We start from the raw sequence: 22,679 nt of genomic DNA on the forward strand, positions 1-22,679 counted from the left end.
ACATAATGTATACCTTTCATGTCTTCATACATAATACAATAAATGCAGATTAGTTAACCAAGAGATTTTTTTATTGCACCTTCCATGTCAAAAACATTCTGCCATTGTTTATTTGTAGGGTCAGGCTAATGGTGGGAAAGAGGTAAACTAGCATAAACAAAGAAGTACAGACTAACCAGCAAGCTCATGGTGAACCAGAACTCATTGGAGTGGGTAAGGGGCTACAATGGTCCATAAAGCCCCCAAAAACCATAAACAAAGTTCTCCACAATTGCATTCAACTGAACAAGCACTCCCTTATTTACTGTTTCTCAAAAATTCAGAGAAAGATATTTAACTGAATATAACTGTGAAGAAGAGTTTCATGCAGCATAGTCCTTACTGATGCACCAATTCCTCTGTCTAGGCGAGGGCAGAGTGCTTTATCAATGTCAAGCTGCTAAGTGCATTCATTTGGCTGCTGGTGCCGAACGGTGGTTACCAAGGGCAACCATTAAATCACGGTTTTTCAATGTTCAGCCAAGCTAAGCAAATGTTCTATGTCAATAAGCGCTTAGCTCGTAATTTGGGATTAACCAAAATGATCCCTTAAAATGCCTGCCCAGTCAAATAGATTTTCCCCTCTCTGCTCTCCCTCCTCACCACATTACAATTAATAATTATAAGTATTGTATTTTATAAATATTCCAAATGTCTGTATCCCCCCTTGTAAACAGATTAGTCAATTGATGTGTATTGCTGCTGCCTTCAGATGCTCCCCTCCCCCTCACACACTTCATGAAAGTCTGCCAGAACTTTGTCCCATACACTGGCTGTTCCTCCTAGACATTTGAATGGGAGAGAAGTTAAATGACAGTGTGACCAATGACCATGGGGCCTTTCAAAATGCCATGCAGGAGGGAGAGAAAGCTACAGCCTGTGCCATGCCCTTTACTTCCATAGACCACATGGAGGAATACAGGTATTTGTTTTCAATAGTTTGTTCTTTAATTTTTCAACAAATCCAAAGATACAATTGAAGAGCATGTGGCATTATTTAACCACTTAAGGACCGGGCTATGTTTTAGAGATCTGTGCTGCGTGGGCTCTGCAGCCCGCAGCACAGATCGTGAATACAGCAGGGCGATCAGACTTCCCCCCCCCCTTTTTTTCCCCACTAGGGGGATGACCTGCTGGGGGGGTCTGATCGCCGCCGCTCTGTGTGGCCGAGCGGGGGGGGGGGGGGGGGGCGTTTTCCGTCCTCTCTACCTCTTCCTGCCCCTCGCTAAGGCTCTGATGTGAGCAGGACAGATATTCGTCCTGCGCATTGTAGGATAGGCTTCTGCCTATCAAATGACGGCGATCCCCGGCCAATCAGAGGCCGGGGATCGCCGATCTGCCCTACGGTGCTGCTGTGCAGCAGCGACGTGTGATGTAAACACCGGGGATTTCTTCCCCACGTGTTTACATTTTGCCGGCAAGCCGCGATCGGCGGCTCTCCGGCTGTTCACGGAGACACCCTCCGTGAACTGACATGAAAAGGCCGCCGTTTCCATGGTAACCCACTTAAGACCTGCTGACGCCTATGGGCGTTAGCTGGTCGTTAACTACAGCCCTTACGTTGTTGAGGCTGAGAGGAGTAGGAAGTGCAAACACATTTGCCTAGAGAGGAGTTTTATATGTTTGTATTACCATCTTTGGGTAGACCATTTTAGTTGTTTTATTTTTATGGCTATGAAGTTCCCCTCCCCTGAACCTGATGTAAACGTTTGCCATTTGCAATTCAGTCTTGTTATTGACTTAGGCCATTCCGGCAACATAGAAAGGTTGGTGAGATTTTTTTCAACAAAACCAAGCAATACAATACGTTGAACAGCTCGGCCTAGCTGGCTGACTCAACAGTGGAATAGCTCCACCATTCTTATCTGATTCACTCAGTTCACTCTTCCTTTGAGCAAGGCTGGATATCTGGAAAGGCCACTAGGGCCCCGGCCTTGGGTGTCTCCTGCCAAACGGGATTTGCATATGGCAGGGGAGGCTAAAATTGGAAAAGAGAGGCTACAAACTGGGGGCAAATTACAGCCTAATAAAGCTGCACATGAAAGAAGAGTTGCTGTAAAGGGGTGTTACACATGAAAGAGGGGCTACACATGGAATCGGAGGGTTTCTAAACATGGAAGGGAGGCAACAAGAAAGTTGGCCTAGGGGCAGAAAACATACAAATAAATCCAGCCTTGCCCATCAGGAAGCTGCCAGTGTCAGATTACTGTGTAATGCAGCAGAGTTTAGATGGTTCTCCACCAATCTGTCCCCTCTCAGACTGTAGGTAATGTGCAGGAAAGTACAGAAAGCGTACATATAGACAATTTCAAGTAGTGGTGTTTAAAAATAAAGTATATTTTGATGACCACATAACTGGATCACACATGGTAGCATTTTGTATTTGCTAAGAGATCATTATGAGAGTTCCTATCATTGCACAGGCTTAGCTCATAGCTGATATGGGCAAATTAAATTTACCTCCCTTGAAGTGACAACATTGATTGATAGTTTAGGAGCTGTATACACAGAATGTGAAATAAAGCGACTGATCTACAATGGAGATTAAGCAGCCACAACATGTTTTAAGACATTTTTGTTTGCTTATCTGAAGTACAATAAAAGAGAAACCTTAACCAAGAATTGAACTTCAACCCAATCAGTAGCTGATACCCCCTTTCCCATGAGAAATCTTTTCCTTTTCACAAACGGATCATCAGGGGGCTCTGTATGGCTGATATTGTGGTGAAATCCCTCCCACAGTGGGATGTCAGGACCATGGTCCTGACAGTTTCCTGTCTGTGAACCTCATTGCATTGTGGGAAATAACAGCTGAAATAAACAGTAAAAATGTCACCATGTGATAAATGTCAGAATGTAAATCAGGGAGAGGAAAGATTTTACATAACTATTATAAAAATGAAGCACTTTTTTATTACATTATTTTCACTGGAGTTACTCTTTAAGGCAATAACTATAATATCAGGTACAACTGACCATTCACTTAAAGAGGACCTAAATTTATGCATGGGAATGATGGAAACACAAAAAAACTTACCCTGTTTGTATTTAGAGATAACAGGCTGTCTTATGGCCCATACTCACGGGCAACTTTTTGGCATGTCGCTAGCACACGGGAGCGTGTGCGCGACATGCCGGCGACAGCTCGTCGCCAGGTCCCTCCGCATACACACGGCGGAGGGACCTGGCAACTGATGCGGCGGAAGCTGTCGCTGTTGTCCCTCCCCCCACCGGAAGCGCCATCTATGTGCAATTATGTTGCTGTCGCTAGTCCGCGTACTCACGCGGACTAGCGACAGTTGCGGCGGAGTTGCGTTGGCGACTGTCGCCAGGCGATTGACCGCGCCAATTGCCTGGCGACATCAGCGACGGGCAACAGTTCGGGGTGCGCGCCCGTGCAACGCCGTATACTCATGGACGACCTGTTGCGCATGTTGCGGCGACAATTGTAGCCCGTGAGTATGGGCCATAATTCTACCTTGTATGGAAGTAATAAATCACTGTAATTTGAGATGACAACTCTGTCTTATTGGTGCCTTGATTGGTTTTGCCATTCCGAGAGGTATATATAAACACAGGAGGTTTAACCCTGTATGTGCTGCCAGCAAACCAGGAAGTAACAGTTCTGCACCATCTCTGAGGAGTTTTGTAAACAGGAAATAAGAAATGTTTTTGTGTAAAGGATATTATGCTGTTGCTTCTCTTTTAGAGCAGAGAGGAAGTTCTGGGCTAAGGTCAGCTTTAAATTAGCTGTTTCGATAGTAAAATGAAAACACAAATAAAAACACCCACTAGGAGTAGTATTAAAAGCTTAGCACGCAGTCTCCTAGAGCAGTGTTTCTCAACATTTTATTGGTATGTACCCCTTTTAAAACCCTGTACTCACCAAGTACCCCCTAGCATAGTAAATATTATCATAAGTACCCCTTGACAAATATACATTTAATCATAGTACGTGCTAATTGGTTCTAAACAATGTCCAAGCATTTACAGGTGCTTTATATTAGCTAAAATACTAATTTAGTGATGTTTAAATAAGATTTATCATTTTCTAAAACTCTAAATTTGTTATTCTTAGTTAAATATATAAAGTCTGAGTACCCCCTGCAACCATCAGACGTACCCCCTGGGGTACGCGTACCACATGTTGAGAACCTAGGTCCTAGAGGATAGTATTAATAATCTGGCAATACAATTGTTTTTGCATGGAATTCTGCCAGGCTATTCCAAAAGGAAGAATGTGAATCGCAGAGACACCTGCATCAACACTACAGTCACTGTTTGAATCATTTCTTTTGCTACAAATAGGTTGAACAATTATCTAAAGTAATTATCACTCTGTTATGTAATACACAGCAAGAATCAGAGGCTGCAGGGGATAAGTTATAAGGCCCAGCTCCAACCCAAATGTTTGTGTTTGCAGTAGTTTCCCTCACTTCCTGTTCAGACAGGAAATTGAGTAAATCTCTTCAACAGGGAGAGAGACGGCAATAGTAAATAAATGTTATGATTAAAAAACGTTTTTGTATAAGGATGGTGAGCGGTAGAAAGCCCTTTGAGTGTTTATTGCTATCCATCACATGCGATTGATTGTGCAAAGCCAGTGAGGACCATGTTCGGACTAGAGCCATGATGTCAAAGGTGTCCAGAAGGATAATCAGCAAATAATGCACATAAGCTTGAAGGGAGCTGTAACATCCAAAAATGAAAAAAATAACCAAAAAATAGTGTCCAAAAATATATTTAAACCCTCTTTTTTCTAAAATAGGTTCCTATATGCTGCCATTTTTTCCCTTTACCTGTTCTGGGTGCGTTTGCCTAACTGAAGTAACTGTGCAGTGTCAGTGGGATTGAGGGAAGCTGTTTTTTGTTTTGTTTTTTTAGCCACAGTAACAAATAACAGCATACATATAACTGAAGCTTCCTATTTTGGATAAGATAATGACACTATGACCAGATGGTGATTAAATTCCCTCTCCCTATGAAGAATTTACACGATAATGTAAGCCTGTTGTCTACATGGTATTTGTTGTGGGAGGGACAGTACGCTGTGGCAGTAGGGGGGGGGGGATTAGCAGAAAAGGGCAGAAGGGATGTCACTTTTGGCATCACAGAAAAACAGTAACGATGGAAAACGGCAGAAATATTTTATTTTTATATATATATCAAATTTCTCCTAAATCTGACAGTGAACACTAAAAACAACAGGCTAGGTAAGATAAACAAGTAATTTCTTATTGGATGATTTTTTCTTTCAGTTAATACAGTATCATCCCACTGTAATGCTTGTTTCTCTTTTATTCTCCTAGGCCTTGGATTTGCGCTTTGTTACAGCCCTGCAATAGCCATGGTGGGGAAGTACTTTGACAAGAGAAAAGCCTTAGCTTATGGCATTGCCATGTCAGGCAGTGGGATTGGTACTTTTATTTTAGCTCCTGTGGTGCAGTTGTTAATTGAACAATTTTCCTGGAGGGGGGCTCTGCTCATCCTCGGTGGCTTTGTGGCCAATCTGTGTGTATGTGGTGCTCTGATGAGACCTATAAGCCTGAAGGAGGACTTTGCACACCGTTCATTGAAGCAAGAGCACAATGCAAATGAACAAAATGAAAGTATAAGCTCATCTACCAAGTGTTCACCTCTGAGTCAGGACTGCAGTCACAAGAGCCTGTGTTACTGCTCTCAGAAGGAGTACAGCTTTCTACTCAAGCCAAACTTTATAGTACTAGCTGTATCTTTCCTCTTCCTAGCTTATGGATGTAGCCCTCCATTTGTCTACCTTGTGCCTTACTCTCTAAGTGTTGGAGTTAGTCACCAGCAAGCTGCCTTCCTGATGTCTATACTTGGCGTGATAGACATCGTTGGGAACATCACATTTGGATGGCTAACAGACAGAAGGTAATTATTACTATTATCACTGCTTATTTATCCTCTTGAAGACACAGGTTTATACCCTCCAGTGACCAGGCCATTTTTTGCAATTCAGCACTTCACAAATCGAACGGTTTTTTGCTTGGTCATACAACTTAGCACCCAAATGAATTTTACCTCCTTTTCTTACCACTAATAGCACTAATAGAGGACTCTTTTGGTAGTCTCTAATTGCTGCTGTGATTTTTTTTTTTTAAACAAAAAAAGATCAATTTTTTATTAAAGAAAAAAACCCTTACCCCCTTAAATTGGCCCTAGACTGCGACCTATACACTACGCTACAGGTATTAGATTTTGAGCTGTTAGGAGGGACAGTTATGTGACAGGGCTGTCCCCTGTATAGCGCTGCACTAGATCGCAGAGCTGTACACATATTTATTTATTTTATTAAAGCGGAATATAACCCTGCATTTTAACTTTGCTCTAAAACATTATTTACAGCATATTATATGCAACCAGCATTTTGTTTTTACTAGACCAGCATTGGAAGGGTCAGGGCCCGTTTCCACTATAGCGTTGCGGAATCGCCGGCGAATCACCGCAGGCAAATCGCATGCGGGTGCGATTCTGCATGCGTTTTTTGCCGCGATTTCGCATGCGATTTCGCATAGGTTAGGGTGATGCGATTTTAACCATGTCACTGCCTGTGTGAATTAACATGGGTACCTATGCGAAATCGCATGCGAATTCGCGGCAAAAAACGCATGGGGAAAACGCATGCGATTTCCCTATTAAATACATTGCGTGTGATTCGCCTGCATTCCACACGCAGGCGAATTCTGAGGGCCCTACCCTGCAGATTTTTTCTGCACAGAAAAACGTGCAGGAAAACGCACAAGTGGAAACAGTCCCATCCACTTGTACTGGCTGTGCGAATCCGCATGCGGGCAACGCATGCGGATTCGTGATAGTGGAAACGGGCCCTTACACACAGAGCTTTAAAGTTCCGTGGAGAGAAATGCAGACGCAGCCGAAGTTTAGATAGATACATTTAAGTAAACACAATGTAACAAGTGGTGAATGTGAATCACTCTCTCTCTGTGTCCGGGAGCTCCTGCGCAGTCAGAGTGTGTGTCACATTCCACATTTTCATCCAATATCTCCTGGTACTGAAGAGAATTCATGGTACCTTGCACACGCTGAAGCTTCCCTGTACCTGCAGAAGCAAAACAGCCCCAAAGCATGACTGACTCCCGGCCATGCTTCACAGTAGGCAAGGTTTTTTTCCTTCATAGGCCTTGTTCTTCCTGCTCCAAACATAGTGTTTATCCATGGTTCCAAACAGTTCTAATTTTGTTTCATCAGTCCACAGAACACTATCCCAAAACGTTTGTGGTAGTGTTCTGTGGACTGATAAAACAAAATTAGAACTGTTTGGGTCCATGGATCAACGCTATGTTTGGAGGAGGAAGAACAAGGCCTATGAAGAAAATAACATCTTGCCTACTGTGAAGCATGGCGGGGGTGGGGGGTCAATCATGCTTTGGGGCTGTTTTGCTTCTGCAGGTACAGGGAAGCTTCAGTGTGTGCAAGGTACCATGAATTCTCTTCAGTACCAGGAGATATTGGATGAAAATGTGATGCAGTCCATCACAAACCTGAGGCTTGGGAGACGTTGGACCTTTCAACAGGACAATGAACCCAAGCATACCTCCAAGTCCACTAGAACATGATTGCAGATTAAAGGCTGGAACATTTTGGAGTGGCCATCGCAGTCACCAGACTTAAATCCGATTGAGAACCTCTGGTGGGACTTAAAGAAAGCAGTTGCAGCGAGCAAGTCTAAGAATGTGACTAAACTGGAGGCTTTTGCCCATGAAGAATGGGCTAAGATACCCGTAGATCGCTGCAAGACACTTGTGTCAAGCTATGCTTCACGTTTAAAAACTTGTTTAACTGGAAAAGTATGTTGTACTAAGTACTAAGAATAAATGTCACTTGGGGGTTGAATAAAACTGATAAAGATGTGAGCTCAGAAAATACATTTGTTGTTATTTCATTATAAATGTTGTGTTATATTTGGCTGACTTACAAGTGCCTCTTTGATTTAATTGTAAACAAGATGACTGAAATGATCAAAATCAATGTCAAACTGGCCAAAACACTCACTTTCAGTGGGGGTTGAATACACAACTGTATTTGGCCACAAGATGTCCTCGCGCATTATTTCCTAGTAGCGTACTATAAGTACGCTAAACAGGAAGTAATGTGTTTATGTGTTACTCTGGAAGATACAAATGATTGTGGCATCTCATTGATGCCGGTGATCATTCACACGGGGACTTAGATGAATGAATGGGAACTGCGTTCCTATTCATTTATTTCCCCTCTAATGGGCGGCGGCAAGTACGGCGGCGGGAGCGAATGGCTGCCATCCGCAGCCATTGACGATTATCTACGGGGCTGGACAGGAACTGAAGTCCTGCGCGATGTAGATATACTGTAGCAAACCACCGAAGTGGTTAAACATGTCCATTCTGACTGGTATCTGTTCATTAGGGTGATGGAACACAAACTCATTACAGGATAATTATGAACTCTGTATAGAAGTTGGAGATATCATTTCCTGTTATGACGTCCAATGAAGTGGACATTGCTGAACAAATTATTATTATTATTGATTTATAAAGCGTCAACGTATTCTGCATTCTGGATTTATATAGCACCATCATATTATGCAGCGCTAGACAATAAATAAGGTTACAGACAATAATGACAGGGGTGACAGACAACACAATACAGATTATACACTGCAGTAGTCCCAATAATACTAAATTCCCACTTTTATGTGGGCAGAGTGCAAGATCAAGTACGATGAACAAGGAGAATAATTTGGGCGCATACGCTACCTCGGTAAAAAGGATGCCTCATTACCGTACTTTCAAAGTAAATTGAGGCAAAAAGGCGCCCATTTGGAAATTTTGGCGCTCGCTATGTTATTAATTATTTGCAATGCATTTCTATTGCTAATGGGGGATATTGCAGGATTGGACAGGACTCTTATGGAAACTGGTTCACCCTCAGTTTGCTGGGCAGTGGGCAATCTGTAACTCAAAGTAAAAATACAGTTCTGCAGTCTGCATTTTGAAAATACTGTATGCTTGCTTAGGGTGCCATCTACTGGTGAATTTGATATCCTACACCGTTGGTTTTCAAAGCTATTTGAATACCGACTAGCTAAACCTAAATTAAAGTTTTTAAAGTGGACCTGAAGAGATTAAAATAAAAAAGAGTTTCACTTACCCGGGGCTTCTGCCAGCCCCCTGCAGCCGACCTGTGCCTGCGAAGTTACCAAACGATCCTCCGTGGCTCCCTTTCACTTCGTGAAGTCGCCCTCCACTCCTGTCGCCGGGAGCATAATGGGCAGGCGCATTAGAGATTTTCTCGTACATCGCCTGCGTAGGATGCTCCTGGCCGTAGTAGACGTCGACTTACAAGTTTACGTGAACAAAAGTGAGCCGCGGTGGAGGACTGGAGGATCGTTCCAGGATGGCGTGGGCACAGGACTGCTGCAGGGGGCTGGCAGAAGCCCTGGGTGAAACTCTTTTTTTTTTTTTTAATCTCTTCAGGTGTGCTTTAAATCCTGAGTGCAAATGTCATTAAGTGAAAAGGTGGCCATACTCTGCACATGACGTCACGATTACGTCATGCGTAGAGCGCTCCTGGCCGTGATCGCATGCTGAGGTACGCACGCAAGCCAGGCTAGCACCTGCGCTGTAAGACTTGACTGGTGGGGGTCTTTAGGTAAGAAGGAGGGGGCGCAGAGGAGAACGAGGGGAGTGGTGGCTATCAGGACAGGTCCCCATACATGCCTTCTCCCCCCATTTCTCCTAATAGGTTCGGCTCTGGTATCCTTTAACTATCCTATGACCGTGTCACGCCAATGGGCGGGATCGCAGCAGCAGCCCCATGACCACCTAACGCTGATTGGCATAAAGTTCTGGGGCTGAGTTTTGCAGGAGATTGCTTGTGCATCTCTATTGGTGCTGTGCTCATAATAATCACTTCTATGGATGCCTTAAATAGTGGTAATCATTAACAAACTGTTCCCCATCCCTTTCTTGCACCTCTGACACTGTAGTTGCCATTGGTGGAGATGGCCCGAACCTCCGATTTTTAGGTTCGCGAACCTCCGCAAACATTCGCAAACTTGCGAACGTTCGCGAACCGCAATAGGGTCAATGGGGAGGCGAACTTTGAAAACTAGAAACATTTATGCTGGCCACAAAAGTGATGCAAAAGATGTTTTAAGGGGTCTAACATCTGAGTTTTTGCATGGATGAGTGGGATACACACCAAAAGTCCCTGGGAAAAATCTGGATTTGGCGCAAAGCAGAGTTCTAAGGGCAGAAATCACATTGTATGCTAATTTGGAGGCCTAAGTGCTTTAAAACTTCTTGCACGTGTATACATCAATTAGGTAGTGTAATTAGTGTACTGCTTCACACTGACAGACCAAACTCACTGTGTAACGCACCGCAAACAGCTGTTTGTGTTGTGACGGCCGTGCTGGACTGGTGCGCACCATGGTGAAAGTGCAGGCGATAGCGGTTTTCAAGCCCATATGGTTGCCAGGCTGAGGTAGCTCAATGACAGAACTACAGGGATTGTCCAGCTGATCGAATTTGATCTGTCCACAATGAAGCAACGACCTTATTATCTTTGGTGTGCCACCCCCCGAGACACTCATATAGCCGGCGGTCATTGCTTCATTGTGATACACAAGCCCCTTCACCGCGACAAGGTAACGATCACGAAGGGGAATTGACAAATGTACATGCCTTTTGTCTTGTTGTTGGAGCCGCAGTGCTGCCAGAAAAATTAGGCAGGCATGTACACGCACCAGAAAAATTATTATAGTGGCCCGGCCTTAAAAATTCAGGAATCCGCCTGGAGTCCTGGACCCTGTTGATGGTGGCGGAGAAGGCAGTCAAGCGGCCTGCAGGCAGAGATGCTGTGTGGGGACCGACTTAGTCATGGGGCAGGCAGTTAAACAGCGTGCAGGCAGAGATGCTGTGTGCGGGGACTGACTTAGTTGTCGGGCGGGCAGTAGCCCTCCAGGATCTATGCCTCATTAATTTGGATAAAGGTGAGGTACTGAACACTTTTTTGACTTAGGCGACTTCTCTTCTCAGTGACAATGCCTCCAGCTGTGCTGAAGGTCCTTTCTGAAAGGACGCTTGAGGCAGGGCAAGAAAAAAGTTGTATGGCAAATTGGGACAGCTCTGGCCACAGGTCAAGCCTGCGCACCCAGTAGTCCAAGGGTTCATCGCTGCTCACAGTGTCTACATCCACACTTAAGGCCAGGTAGTTGGCTACCTGCTGGTCGAGGCGTTGGTGGAGGGTGGATCCGGAAGAGCTAAGGCGAGGCGTTGGACTAAAGAATGTCCGCATGCCCGACATCACCATGAGATCGCTGGAGCGTCCTGTCCTTGTCTGCGTGGACATGGGACAAGGATTACAGGCAGTGGTACCTTTATTGCGTTGTGCTGTGACATCACCCTTAAACGCATTATAAAGCAAAGCTGCCAGCTTGTTCAGCGAAAGCTGCATCCTTTCTGCCTTCTGGTGATTTGGAAACATCTCTGTCACTTTGTGCCTATACCGAGGATCTAGTAGCATGGCCACCCAGTACAGCTCATTCCCCTTAAGTTTTTGGGGGGTCCCTCAACAGGCTGGACAGCATGAAAGATGCCATCTGCACAAAGTTGGATGCAGACATACTATCCATCTCCTCTTGCTCTTCCTCAGTGATGTCAGCTAAGTTCTCCTCCCCCCAGCCACGAACAATACCACGACAAAGTTGAGCAGCATGAGCCCCCTGCAACACCTGCTGCGGTTGTTCTTCTGCCTCATCCTCCGCCTCCAAAACAACACCTTCCTCATCATCTGTCTCTTCTTCCTTCTTCTACCCCCTCTGTGCTGCCGCAGGTGTTGAGTAATCATCTGCTTCTGCTGAGAATTGATCCCACAACTCTTCCTCCTGTTCCTGTTCATGCTCCTCCACAACTTGATCCACCATTCTACGCACTACATGCTCCAGGAAGAAGGCATGCAGGATCAAGTCGCTGATGGCGCTTTCACTGCGACTCACCAGGTTTGTAACCTCCTCAGATGGCCGCATGAGCCTGCAGGCATTTTGCATCAGTGTCCAGTACTTCAGCCAGAACATCCCCATCTCCTCAGACTGTGTCCTTTGACTGTAGTTGTACAGATACTGTTTGCCAGCTTTCTCCTGTTGTAGCAGGTGGTCCAGCATCAGGAGGGTCGAATTCCAGCGAGTCGGGCTATCACAAATCAAGCGTCTCACCGGCAAGTTGTTTCTCCGCTGAATATCGGCAAAGCGTGCCATGGCCGTGTAAGACCACCTAAAATGCCCACACACCTTCCTGGACTGCTTTAGGACCTCCTGTAAGCCTGGGTACTTAGACACAAATCAATGAATTACAAGATTCAGCACATGTGCCACTGCCATGCAGGGTACACGTGTCAACTTTCCAAAATTCAAAGCCAAAATGAGATTGCTGCCGTTGTGGGGTCGGCCACTGATCCACCTGCTTGTTCAGAGCAGCCAGGAGAGCTGCTCCAGTGTGACTCTCCGCTTTGAGGCAAGACATGTCTAATATGGCGTGACACCGTCGTACCTGGCATGCAGCATAGGCCCTGGGGAGTTGGGTCTGTGTAGCTGGAGAGGAAATCGCAGCACCAGTGGAGTTGAACTGCCACTCAGCCGAGGAGGAGGAGGACGACAGTGAAGAGGATGTAGCAGGAGGAGAGGAGGTGGCAGCAGGCCTGCCTGCAAGCCGTGGAGGTGTCACTAGGTCCGCTGCACAGCCACATTGACCCAATGGGCTGTCTAAGTAATTTACCTCCCTGACCGTGCTTGGCAGACCAGGCATCCGTGGTCAGATGGACCCTTGACCCAACGCTGTGTGCCAGAGATGACACTACTTGCCTCTCAATTTCATGGTACAGTTTGGGTATCGCCTTTTTGGAGAAATAATTGTGGCCTGGTATCTTTTACTGCGGTGTCCCAATGGCCACAAATTTTCGGAAGGCCTCAGAGTCCACCAGCTGGTATGGTAACAGCTGGCGAGCTAACAGTTCCACCAAGCCAGCTGTCAGATGCCGGGCAAGGGGGTGAATGGCAGACATTGGCTTCTTCTGATCAAAGATTGCCCTCACGGACACCTGGCTGCTGCTGTGGGCAGAGGAGCAGGAACCGCTCAAGGTGAGAGGCTGAGTGGAGAAGGGAGGCTGTGATTATGAAGGTGCAAGGGATAAAGCGGCTGAAGATGATGCACCTGAAGGAGGAAGAGCAGAAGGAGGGTGGCTTTGCTTTTGTGTGCTGCTTTTCCTCAGGTGGTCTTCCCATTGCAGTTTGTGCCTTTTCTGCAGGTGCCTTCGTAAGGCAGTTGTCCCTATGTGGGTGTTGGCCTTTCCACAGCTCAATTTTTGGTGGCAGAGAGTACAGATGGCATTGCTCTAATCTTTGGCATACACACTAAAAAATGTCCACATCACTGAGCCACCCTGGGGTGTGGGCACTATGGTGGCCTCAGCAGCTGACGTTGAAGGGCGTGTTGGCTGGCTGTCCATAGGTGGCGATACAAGGTGGCGGACACTGCCACCAGCTGTTTCTGATGACAAGCTCCCCCTGCTTCTTTCAGGAACTCGTCTCCTCCTACTCCTCTCTGACTCCCCCTCTGAACTGTGCCCCTGGTCATCATGTCTCTTAGGATCCCATGTGGCATCCGTATCATCATAATCATCATAATCATCCTGCCCAGCTTCACTTGCCTCAGACACCTCATAAACTGCACCAACAGCAGGTACTTCATCATCTCCTCCTCACACCTTACGTCCATAGTGTCGCCTAACTCAGACATATGAGGTGGTGTAACTTGCTTAGCGCCTTCATCTTGTTGTAACAAGAATGGCTGTACATCAGTGATTTCCCCACCAAATAACTCTTGCGAAGTGTCAAATGCAGCGGATGTGGTGCTAGTAGTAGCGCTGGTGGCTGCGGAAGATGAGGTGTTCTGTGTTAAATAGTCAACCACGTCCTGACAATCTTGGGAGTTGATGGGATGTGCCTTCTTCTGAGCACTGTACTTTGGGCCAGGGCCGCACAAAATCATGTCAGCACGACCTCGAACAGACATGCCGGGTGGCCTGCCTCTGAGTTTGCCCCTGCCTCTAGCTGTTTTGTCTATATCGGGGGGATGAAGTCGCACAGGTGCAGTTAACAGGTATGCTCGGAGTGGTATATTACACAGCGTGCGGTCACACAGGTACTGTGAACAATTATGCAATGACTGGTATTACAAATGTGCACCTGTCACACAGACAGGTACCGGACAGGCGCAGTGATACTCCGTGCGCTCACGTAGGTAGGTGGGTGCACTGAAAAACAGGTAGGTATATGCAGTGATGGGTATTACAATGTGCACTTGTCACACACAGACTGGTACCGGACAGGCACAGTGACACTGCGTGCGCTCACGTAGGTAGGTGGGTGCACTGAAGTGAACAACAGGTATGTATATGCAGTGATGGGTTTTACAATGTGCACCTGTCACACACAGACAGGTACCGAGCAGGCACAGTGACACTGCGTGCGCTCACATAGGTAGGTGTGTGCACTGTGAACAACAGGTAGTTATATGCAGTGATGGGTATTACAAATCTGCACCTGTCACACACACAGGTAGTCACGGAATGTGCTGGGCCTGGCAGTGGCACAGTAGGAATTACCAAGGCTGTCTATGCAACACAAGTGTCTGTGGGACACACACACACACACACACACACACACACACACACACACAAAATAGATCACAAGAACAACATTAGCTCTCAAAAGAGCTGTTGAGGATGAGGAGTGCTTTTTAGCAATAAGGATCAGCAAGAAAGAGCAACCTAACAAGCCTAACTAAGCTTTCCCTAATGTCTCTGCAGCAGCTCTCCCTTCTCTAATTACTGCCGGCACACGAGTGAGTGAAAAGCCTGACGCTGCCTGCCTTTTATGAGGGGGAGGTGGGGCTCCAGGAGGGAGTGTAGCCTGATTGGCTACAATGTGCCTTCTGACTGTGATTTAGAGGGTAAAAGTTGACCCTCATGATGCGTTATGGGGGCGAATTGAACTTCCGGTAAAGTTTGCGGTTCTCCGCGATCGCGAACCCCAGAAGTTCGCCGGTTCCCGTTCGCTGGCGAAACGTTCAGGCTGTCTCTAGCCATTGGCAGGTTTTGGTGCGCTGTATCATTTGTTATGTATACAGTGCATAGGGGCCCCATTGTAAAGCTTGCATCGGGGGCCCACAGCTCCTTAGCTATGCCACTGCCTGCAGCCATCACAGCCCACCAACAGAAAGCTCTGTTGGTGGGCAGAAAAGGGGGGTGGATCTCTTGTGTTCTGAGTTGTGCGGCCCTGCTGCGAGGCTTTAAAGCTGCACTGGCCTTATAAGTAAAAAATGGCCTGGTCACTAGGGAGGTTTAAGCCCATGGTCCAAACTACTTAACTAACGCGTCAATAACGCGTGAACATGGCGGCAGCCCCAGAACCGCCTAACCCCAATTGGCGTCAAGTCTTGGAGCTGTGGTTTCCCAGGGAATAGCCGCGCGCATTCGCGATCGTTCCCTGCCAGTTCACAGTGCGGAGCTCCGTGATTAGCCTGCTAGCCGCCGATTGCGGTTTGTAAACGAAAGGAGAAAGAAATCCCCTTTGTTTACATCCTTACAGCACTGCGGTCTCCAGCAGCGCTGTACAAGATCGGAGATCCCCGGCCTCTGATTGGCCGGGGATCGCCGTCCTCTCATAGGCTGATGCCTATGAGAGGCAGAGAACAGGACGGATCACCGTCCTGTTCAATGCTGTAGGTGGAGGGGAGGGAGGAAGGAGAGGAAGGGGGATGCAGCCTACCATAGCCTCTATGAGGCAAAAAAAAAAAAAAGTGCAGCAGCGATCGGACACCTCAGGCGGCATGTCCCCTTAGGAACAAAAATAGGAGGTGAGTCCGATCGCTGGGCTCCATAGCTGGGCTGTGCAGGAGGCTGAAAAGCCTGCACAGCCCAGTGCAGCAAAATAAAGGCTGGTCGTTAGGGGGGTTTAGCAATGTAGTCCTCAAGTGGTTATGGACAAGGGGCACAACACCACCACATGTAGAAGGGGGTAACCACCCCACACATATATGGTGGTAGATCCTGGGGGGCTTAGGTTGACATCTTGAAATCCCTTTTAATATTAAGTGTATCAAAGTGTCAGATTTTCAGTGTTGTCCAATGAAAAGATATGATAAAATATTTATAAAAGTGTGAATGGTGTACTCCTTTTTGTGAGATACTGTAAGTATTTTACATTTTACAGTTTTTTGTCATAGTGCCCCTTTCAACATGTTTTCAATGATCCTATACTATTGGGCCAATTATTGTATTTTTATTTCGGTTACCAATCAATAATATTTCTAATATTCTAATATTTTCTTTTGAATTGCTTGTATTTCAAACGATAACAATGCTTGTTTAACCTGCAGGTTCCTGAAGAAGCACAGATATGCCTGCTACCTCATAGCTGTGGCTCTGGATGGTCTTAGCTGCCTCTTCCTGCCAATTCTTACTTGCTTCCAGCTGCTCGTGCCTTTCTCTGTCACATTTGGTTACTTTGATGGGGCATATGTGGCTCTGATTCCTGTTGTGACTGGAGATGTTGTTGGAACAGCCCACTTATCGTCTGCCCTTGGGGTGGTGTTTTTTCTTCACGCAGTGCCTTATCTAGTGAGCCCTCCCATATCAGGTAAGTTCACAGCCACATATATATAATGTATATTTTGGACTATAAAACTCACTTTTGCTCGGACAAAAGTGTGTGTGTGTGTGGGGGGGGGGAGTCACTGTGTCTTGTAGTCCAAATGCAGGGAGGTTCTGACTTGTGAATGCCTGGCAATACGAACCTCCAACCCCCTGAAATCGGGGACTCCCTCTACTGTGTCCACGCAGAGGAGGACAAGGAGGCCAAATGGAGGACACAGGGGGACACAAATGGGCATAGAGGAGGACATAAGGACAGAGGCAGACACAGGAGGACACAAGGGGGACAGCGGAGGAAACAGGGAGACACAAGAGGTACAAGGGGGCAAGAGGTACAAACGGGGCATAATCCAGAAGATGCTCCTTCACCATGGATGCACCAGGTTTAGTATATATTTTTTTTTACCCTGGTTTTGTCCTCTAAACCTAGAGGTGCGTCTTATGGTTAGGAACATCCTATTGTCTGAAATTTATGGTATATATTTACTCTATATAAAAAGAACTCTGCTAACAGACAGCTGTTTTTTTTCAGAGCATCTTGAGATACCACAGAAATTGTACATACATAAAGAGTAACTTTAACCCAGGATTGAACTTCATCCAAGTTAGTAGCCGATACCCCCTTTCCCATGAGAAATCTTTTCTCAAATAGATCATCAGGTGGTCTGTATGGCTGATATTGTGGGGAAACCCCTCCCACAGTGTGATGTCAGGGCCATGGTCCTGACAGTCTGCTGTCTGTGAGCCTTGTTGCTTTGTGGCAACTGCCAAGCAACCAGTATCTCCCTCTATGCATATGTATATCTATTAAAAAAAAAAAAAAACAACAACAACCTTTTAGCCTATTACATTGTTAGGGGTTTTGGTTATAGATAATGGCAGTTGGTACTGTCTGTTTTTTTTTCATGTCTGCCAGTAGTAAAGATGATGACATGCAGGCTGATTGTGGATCAAACAATATTGTTTCTTGATCCCATGTCTATTTTTAACATCTCACTTTGCCATGTATTGATTTATCTTTTCCCCCTTTTTGCTGAAGTTCCACTTTAAAGTGAACATGAAGGGAGGGAGCTAAGTTCACATTTGATAAGTAATTACCTAAGAAGATGAAAGGTTCTGGATACTGTAGAGCCTTCCCAGTCTTCCATGCTGGCCGTCATTCCTGCTCCATGCCCATTTGAACTTCTTCGACCTTCTAGGTTGGTAGTCTTTGTGCAGCCTTTGGAAGTACTGGCATCCCTGAGCACTTCTGAAGACGAGCGCATCTGTACTGCGCATGTGCAAGCCTGTACGTTATTAACCTGACGAAGTTGGCTAGTTCCCATGAAATGTGTTGTCTGCGCTTTGAATAAAACATTTTTCAAGTTCAACTGGTGTCCTATCTTCTGTGGGGTTAATGAGAACCAGAGACGTTGGGAAAAAACTTTTATACATACCTGGGGCTTCCTCCAGCCCCACGCCGCCGTCCTCCGCTGCCTCTATCCGCTGGTACCGGGTCCAGTAGTTTCGGCCAGTCGATGCACACGTAGTGCATCACTGCCGGCGGACGCGGCCAATTTTCTGCATGCACAGGGGTTCCCTCCATATCCTTACGCATGCGCCTCCATAGTACGCAGGCGCATGCGTAAGGATATGGAGGGAGCCCCTGTGCATGCGGAAAATTGGACGCGTCCGCCGGAAGTGACAGGACCCGGTACCGGCGATAGAGGCAGCGGAGGACGGCGGCGTGGGAGCGATCCCGGCTTATGGGGCTGGAGGAAGCCCCAGGTATGTATAAAAGCTTTTCCTATTTTTTCATTTGCTTCGTCTCTGGTTCCCTTTAAGAGAATACTTTTCTGTTTTAATAATTTTTTATACTAATAGAAAACGATTATTCTAACATTCTGGGCACCTCCACCCTCACAAATTTCCAGTCAGACCTCCTTTGGAGGTAATAGTTTTACCCAAAACTACATCTAGGAGAGTGACCTTCCAGCATCCAGCAGGACCTGGAGAGCCGAGCAGGAAGTGGTTATTCCCCGAAAGCGTATGTTGTGGTTTTAACCCACTTTTGTGATTATAAAGTTATATACTTGCAATAACCCCTAAGCTAATAGTACTGCACCATTGGGCACCCGGTCTCTCTTTGCTTACCACCTAGGTGTTCCAGGAGTGCGAATCTACCACGTGAAACACAGAAACCTTTCTAATGTCATCTAACTTATCTATCTAATGTAATTTATTTGCTTCAATTCACAGTTTAGAACCTTTTTTTTTCTCTTCTCCTACAGGTTGGCTGGTAGACACCACAGGAAACTACACAGCAGCATTCCTTTTAAGTGGATTTTCTATGATATTTTGTGCTATTTTATTAGCTTTTGCCAAATTAATAATGAAGCTAGACAGGAAAGAGCTGACATTGACTGTGCCTGCCTCTGACACCAAGCAAGAGATCTGCACTAACGGAGACCTGTCCCATTCAGCCACAGAAGAGCACAACCACAAAGACGTCTAGATGACCTTCAAAGTGTTTTTTTATTGACAGCAGTGATTATTATACTTGGCTTCCTGAGTGGGGCTGGGGCCCTTTTGTTTATAGTGGGTATTCATATAGTAAATTCTACTAGAGAATACTCCATCCAGCAATTTCAAAGCACAAACTTTGCACAATTGTCTATTAATATGCACAATACTGGAGGCCACAGAATAAGATACGCTTACATGCTGTAAGAAGTCCTCAATGCATATCCAATGCAGAAAACCTGCACTTTTTGCTGGAAAAAAAATGTAAGCTGTTCACAATCTTCTAAAGCAGGAGGTGTTTTTTGTTTTTTTTTTAAACAAGATATTTTAATGCTTGAAATACCATGATGAACAGTCCAATACGGATAGAAGACTTCATTCAATGTAATCCATTGAAGAAGGCAAACTATGTTCTACTCAAAACTGGAAAATTGTTAGACTCTTTTCATTCCAAAGACAAAACTGAATTCAGAGTCAGAAGCTATTGTGCCTTTGAACATGCGACATGCAGAGGAACTTAAATGTGTTGATAGTTTTAGTGAGAAAGGGTTTAGTTTTCAGCAAAGCAAAGATTGAGATAATAAATGCAGCAATCCTTGGTAATGTTTAGTGGAACATCTAACTATTTCAATGATGTTTATTGATCCATTGGGACCTGATTCAGCCTTGTGCCAACTCCCAGTAAACTGCTAAAGGGACTTTAAAGAGAGCCAAAAGCAAAAAAAAAAAAAAAACAGTACCTGAACCAGGTCTTCTCTGAGTCCAATGATCTGCTCCTCACCATCCTACGTCACTCTGTTCATCCGCTGGGTTGAAGGGAAATTTTATTATTTTTCAAGCTGGCCACAACCTCAGAGGTCACAATCAGTGGTGCTCAGCAAGATTTCGGATATCCGAACTACCCAGATAATCCAAACTTTTTCCACTATCCGAACTTTGAATAGCAATTCAGATATTTATTAAAATCTGAATATATTATCCGAGCAAAGTCGGATTTCCCATCTGAAATCCAAAATCCGGGCGGATAGTTAGTTCAGATATCCGAGCAGAAGTCAAAATCACCTTCAAAGGCAAAAATCCCTTTCAAAAGGCATGGGAGAGAGAGAGAGAGAGAGAGAGAGAGAGAGAGAGAGAGAGAGAGAGAGAGATTTTGGCCATTTGAAGAGACTTTTGGAAGCATTTTAAGCCATTTTCAGGTTACTTCCGGTCTTCTATCCAGATATCCGAATCCGGCCAGATACTGAGGTTGGATATCCGATTCGGATCCAGATTGCAAATTTTTAAACTCTGATATCTGACCCGGATCGGATAACTGGGTATCCGGATCCAAATTAGATCCAGATAGTGAAAAGTGGTATCTGAGCAGCACTGGTCACAATGCAGAAGCATCTCAGCTCTCACAGAGAGATGATTGCTGCGCTGTGACACAAAGAGGTGGGGGAAGGGATGGAGAGAGGGGGCATGGTGAGTGGAGAGGAAAAGGGTGAAGAAAAGCAGGGAAGGAGCATTCCTAATGCCAGAGTGGGCGTTCTGCAGGATTGCCTTTCCTGCAAAGGATGCCCCTTCCCCTATGAGGATGCTGACAAGCTGCTTGTTGGCAATTCAGGGGGCACAGCAGAGGTAAAGTGGAACAGAGAGCAGTACAGAAAGAACACAGAGACATGCCATTGAGCAAGGAACATGCCTCTGTGTCTGTTTGTAGGAAAGCATTTGCCTCGGGTACACTTTACATTTCTTTTTAGCAGTTCACAAATTCCACTCCAAACTCAACTTCTGAAGTGTGGCTTTCATGGCCTCTCACTCTCAGTAACACCCTTTCCTTGCAGAAAGCCCAAGCCTGTCACTTCAGGGCTGATTTGTAGAGTCCCTGAAGCCTTTGGTCATTGAAAGGTAAACTACAGTTATAGATCGAAGGATCCTCCAGTTTCTCGTGAGGGATGGGCATGGGGCCATTAGAAGTCTACCTGGAACTAAGCAGGAAGGCCAATGCTTGTGAAAAGCAGGGCTTGGCTGGTATAGAGCACATCATTTTATTCCTATAAACATAGTCTATTAACGTTTACATTGTAATGGATCATGGTATATACACTGGAAAAAAATGCATGTTTCAGATTTCAGCTGGACTTTTCTTGTTGAGTTATTCTTGTGTTTCACCACTAACCATGTTTCTGTTGAGCTGGCAAAGCTATTTGGTTGGTGATGAAATGTTTTCAGGAGTATAAAGAAAAAACATCTAGTTAAAATGGCTGAAATTGCTTAAAGGATACCCGAGGTGACATGTGACATGATGAGATAGACGTGTATCTACAGTGCCTAGAACACAAATAACTACGTTGTGTTCCTTTTTTTCTTTCTCTGCCTGAAAGAGTTAAACATCAGGCATGTAAGTGGCAGTTCCTGTCTGAGTCAGGACTGGGTCAGACTACAGTGTGACCCTCACTGATAAGAAATTACAACTATAAAACCCTTTCCTAGCTGAAAATGGCTTCTGAGAGCAGGAAAGCGATAAAAAGGGTCAATAGTTCATAGACTTTACCTCTGGCAGACTTCAATGAGTGCGTCATTGAGCAAAAACAATAAAACAGTAAAAACTTAAAAAGTAGCTTGAAATATAAAATAAAACCGTGGAATATCTTAAAAAGCCATTTTTAGGAGAAGGAGGATAGATACAATTGTTTATTTCATTTGTTTATTTTCACCTCGGGTGTCCTTTAAAAACACATCATGGGTCCGATCCAATTCACTTTTTCTACTACGTTTTCTCCTAGGTGATATTTTCACATCTTACCAATAAAATGCCTTTTATGCCACCAGCAAGCAAAAACATACACAGAATAATTTTGACAGTAGTTTTTCACCTACTCTTCAATTGCAGAGCGTTGAAAAGTTATTTTAACTGCAGCACATGGAGTCATCCCTGTGACTGCAGATAGTGATTATTAGCTGAATGCCATGTGGAGGGAAGAAGGTGGAGGAAAGAAGGGGGTTGGAATCTGCTGTGCACAACCATAAGGGCTCATTTACACTACAGAACACATGCGCAAACGCCATTCCGTGCATGTGTTCCCAACGCACGGAATGCATGGCGCGTTAAAGCGCAGACGTCAGCAGCCACGACACAATAGAATCCATCAGGAAAACATGCGTTGTGTGATAAAACGTTCCCAGATGCTTTACGTTGCCACGCATGGGAACCATGTGGATCGCACACTATGTGCAGTGCGTCAGAACTCACAGCACATCGTGTGAATAAGCCCTAAATGTTTTGGCAGGCTTGGCCTGTTGTTGTGACAACAGGGTTGATTCACAAAAGTTCTCTCATGATTTATCTCTTATTACTTTTTATTTAGGGAGGGATCACACTTGCATCTGCGGGCAGGGCCGGCGCTACCATAGAGGCAAAG

At 45.4% G+C, this 22,679-nt stretch overlaps 1 protein-coding gene across 5 annotated transcripts in view; it reads left to right on the top strand.

Annotated features, from left to right (window-relative positions):
• SLC16A12 (solute carrier family 16 member 12) overlaps positions 1 to 20,655 on the top strand; it is a 190,168-nt gene extending 169,513 nt beyond the window's left edge. For 4 of the 5 annotated variants that reach the window (XM_068257554.1, XM_068257555.1, XM_068257553.1 and 1 more), the window contains exons 5-7: positions 5,349 to 5,934; positions 16,500 to 16,759; positions 19,044 to 20,655. In XM_068257554.1, coding sequence (XP_068113655.1) covers positions 5,349 to 5,934; positions 16,500 to 16,759; positions 19,044 to 19,267 — 1,070 coding nt within the window. In that variant the 3' untranslated portion in view covers positions 19,268 to 20,655. Of the gene's footprint in view, positions 1 to 5,348; positions 5,935 to 16,499; positions 16,760 to 17,812; positions 17,961 to 19,043 lie in introns of those variants that run through there. The other variant, XM_068257556.1, reaches the window with a different exon arrangement.
• The last annotated feature ends 2,024 nt before the right edge of the window (positions 20,656 to 22,679 follow it).

Source organism: Hyperolius riggenbachi, chromosome 10, assembly GCF_040937935.1.
Source record: "Hyperolius riggenbachi isolate aHypRig1 chromosome 10, aHypRig1.pri, whole genome shotgun sequence".
NCBI classification, from domain to species: Eukaryota; Metazoa; Chordata; class Amphibia; order Anura; family Hyperoliidae; genus Hyperolius; species Hyperolius riggenbachi.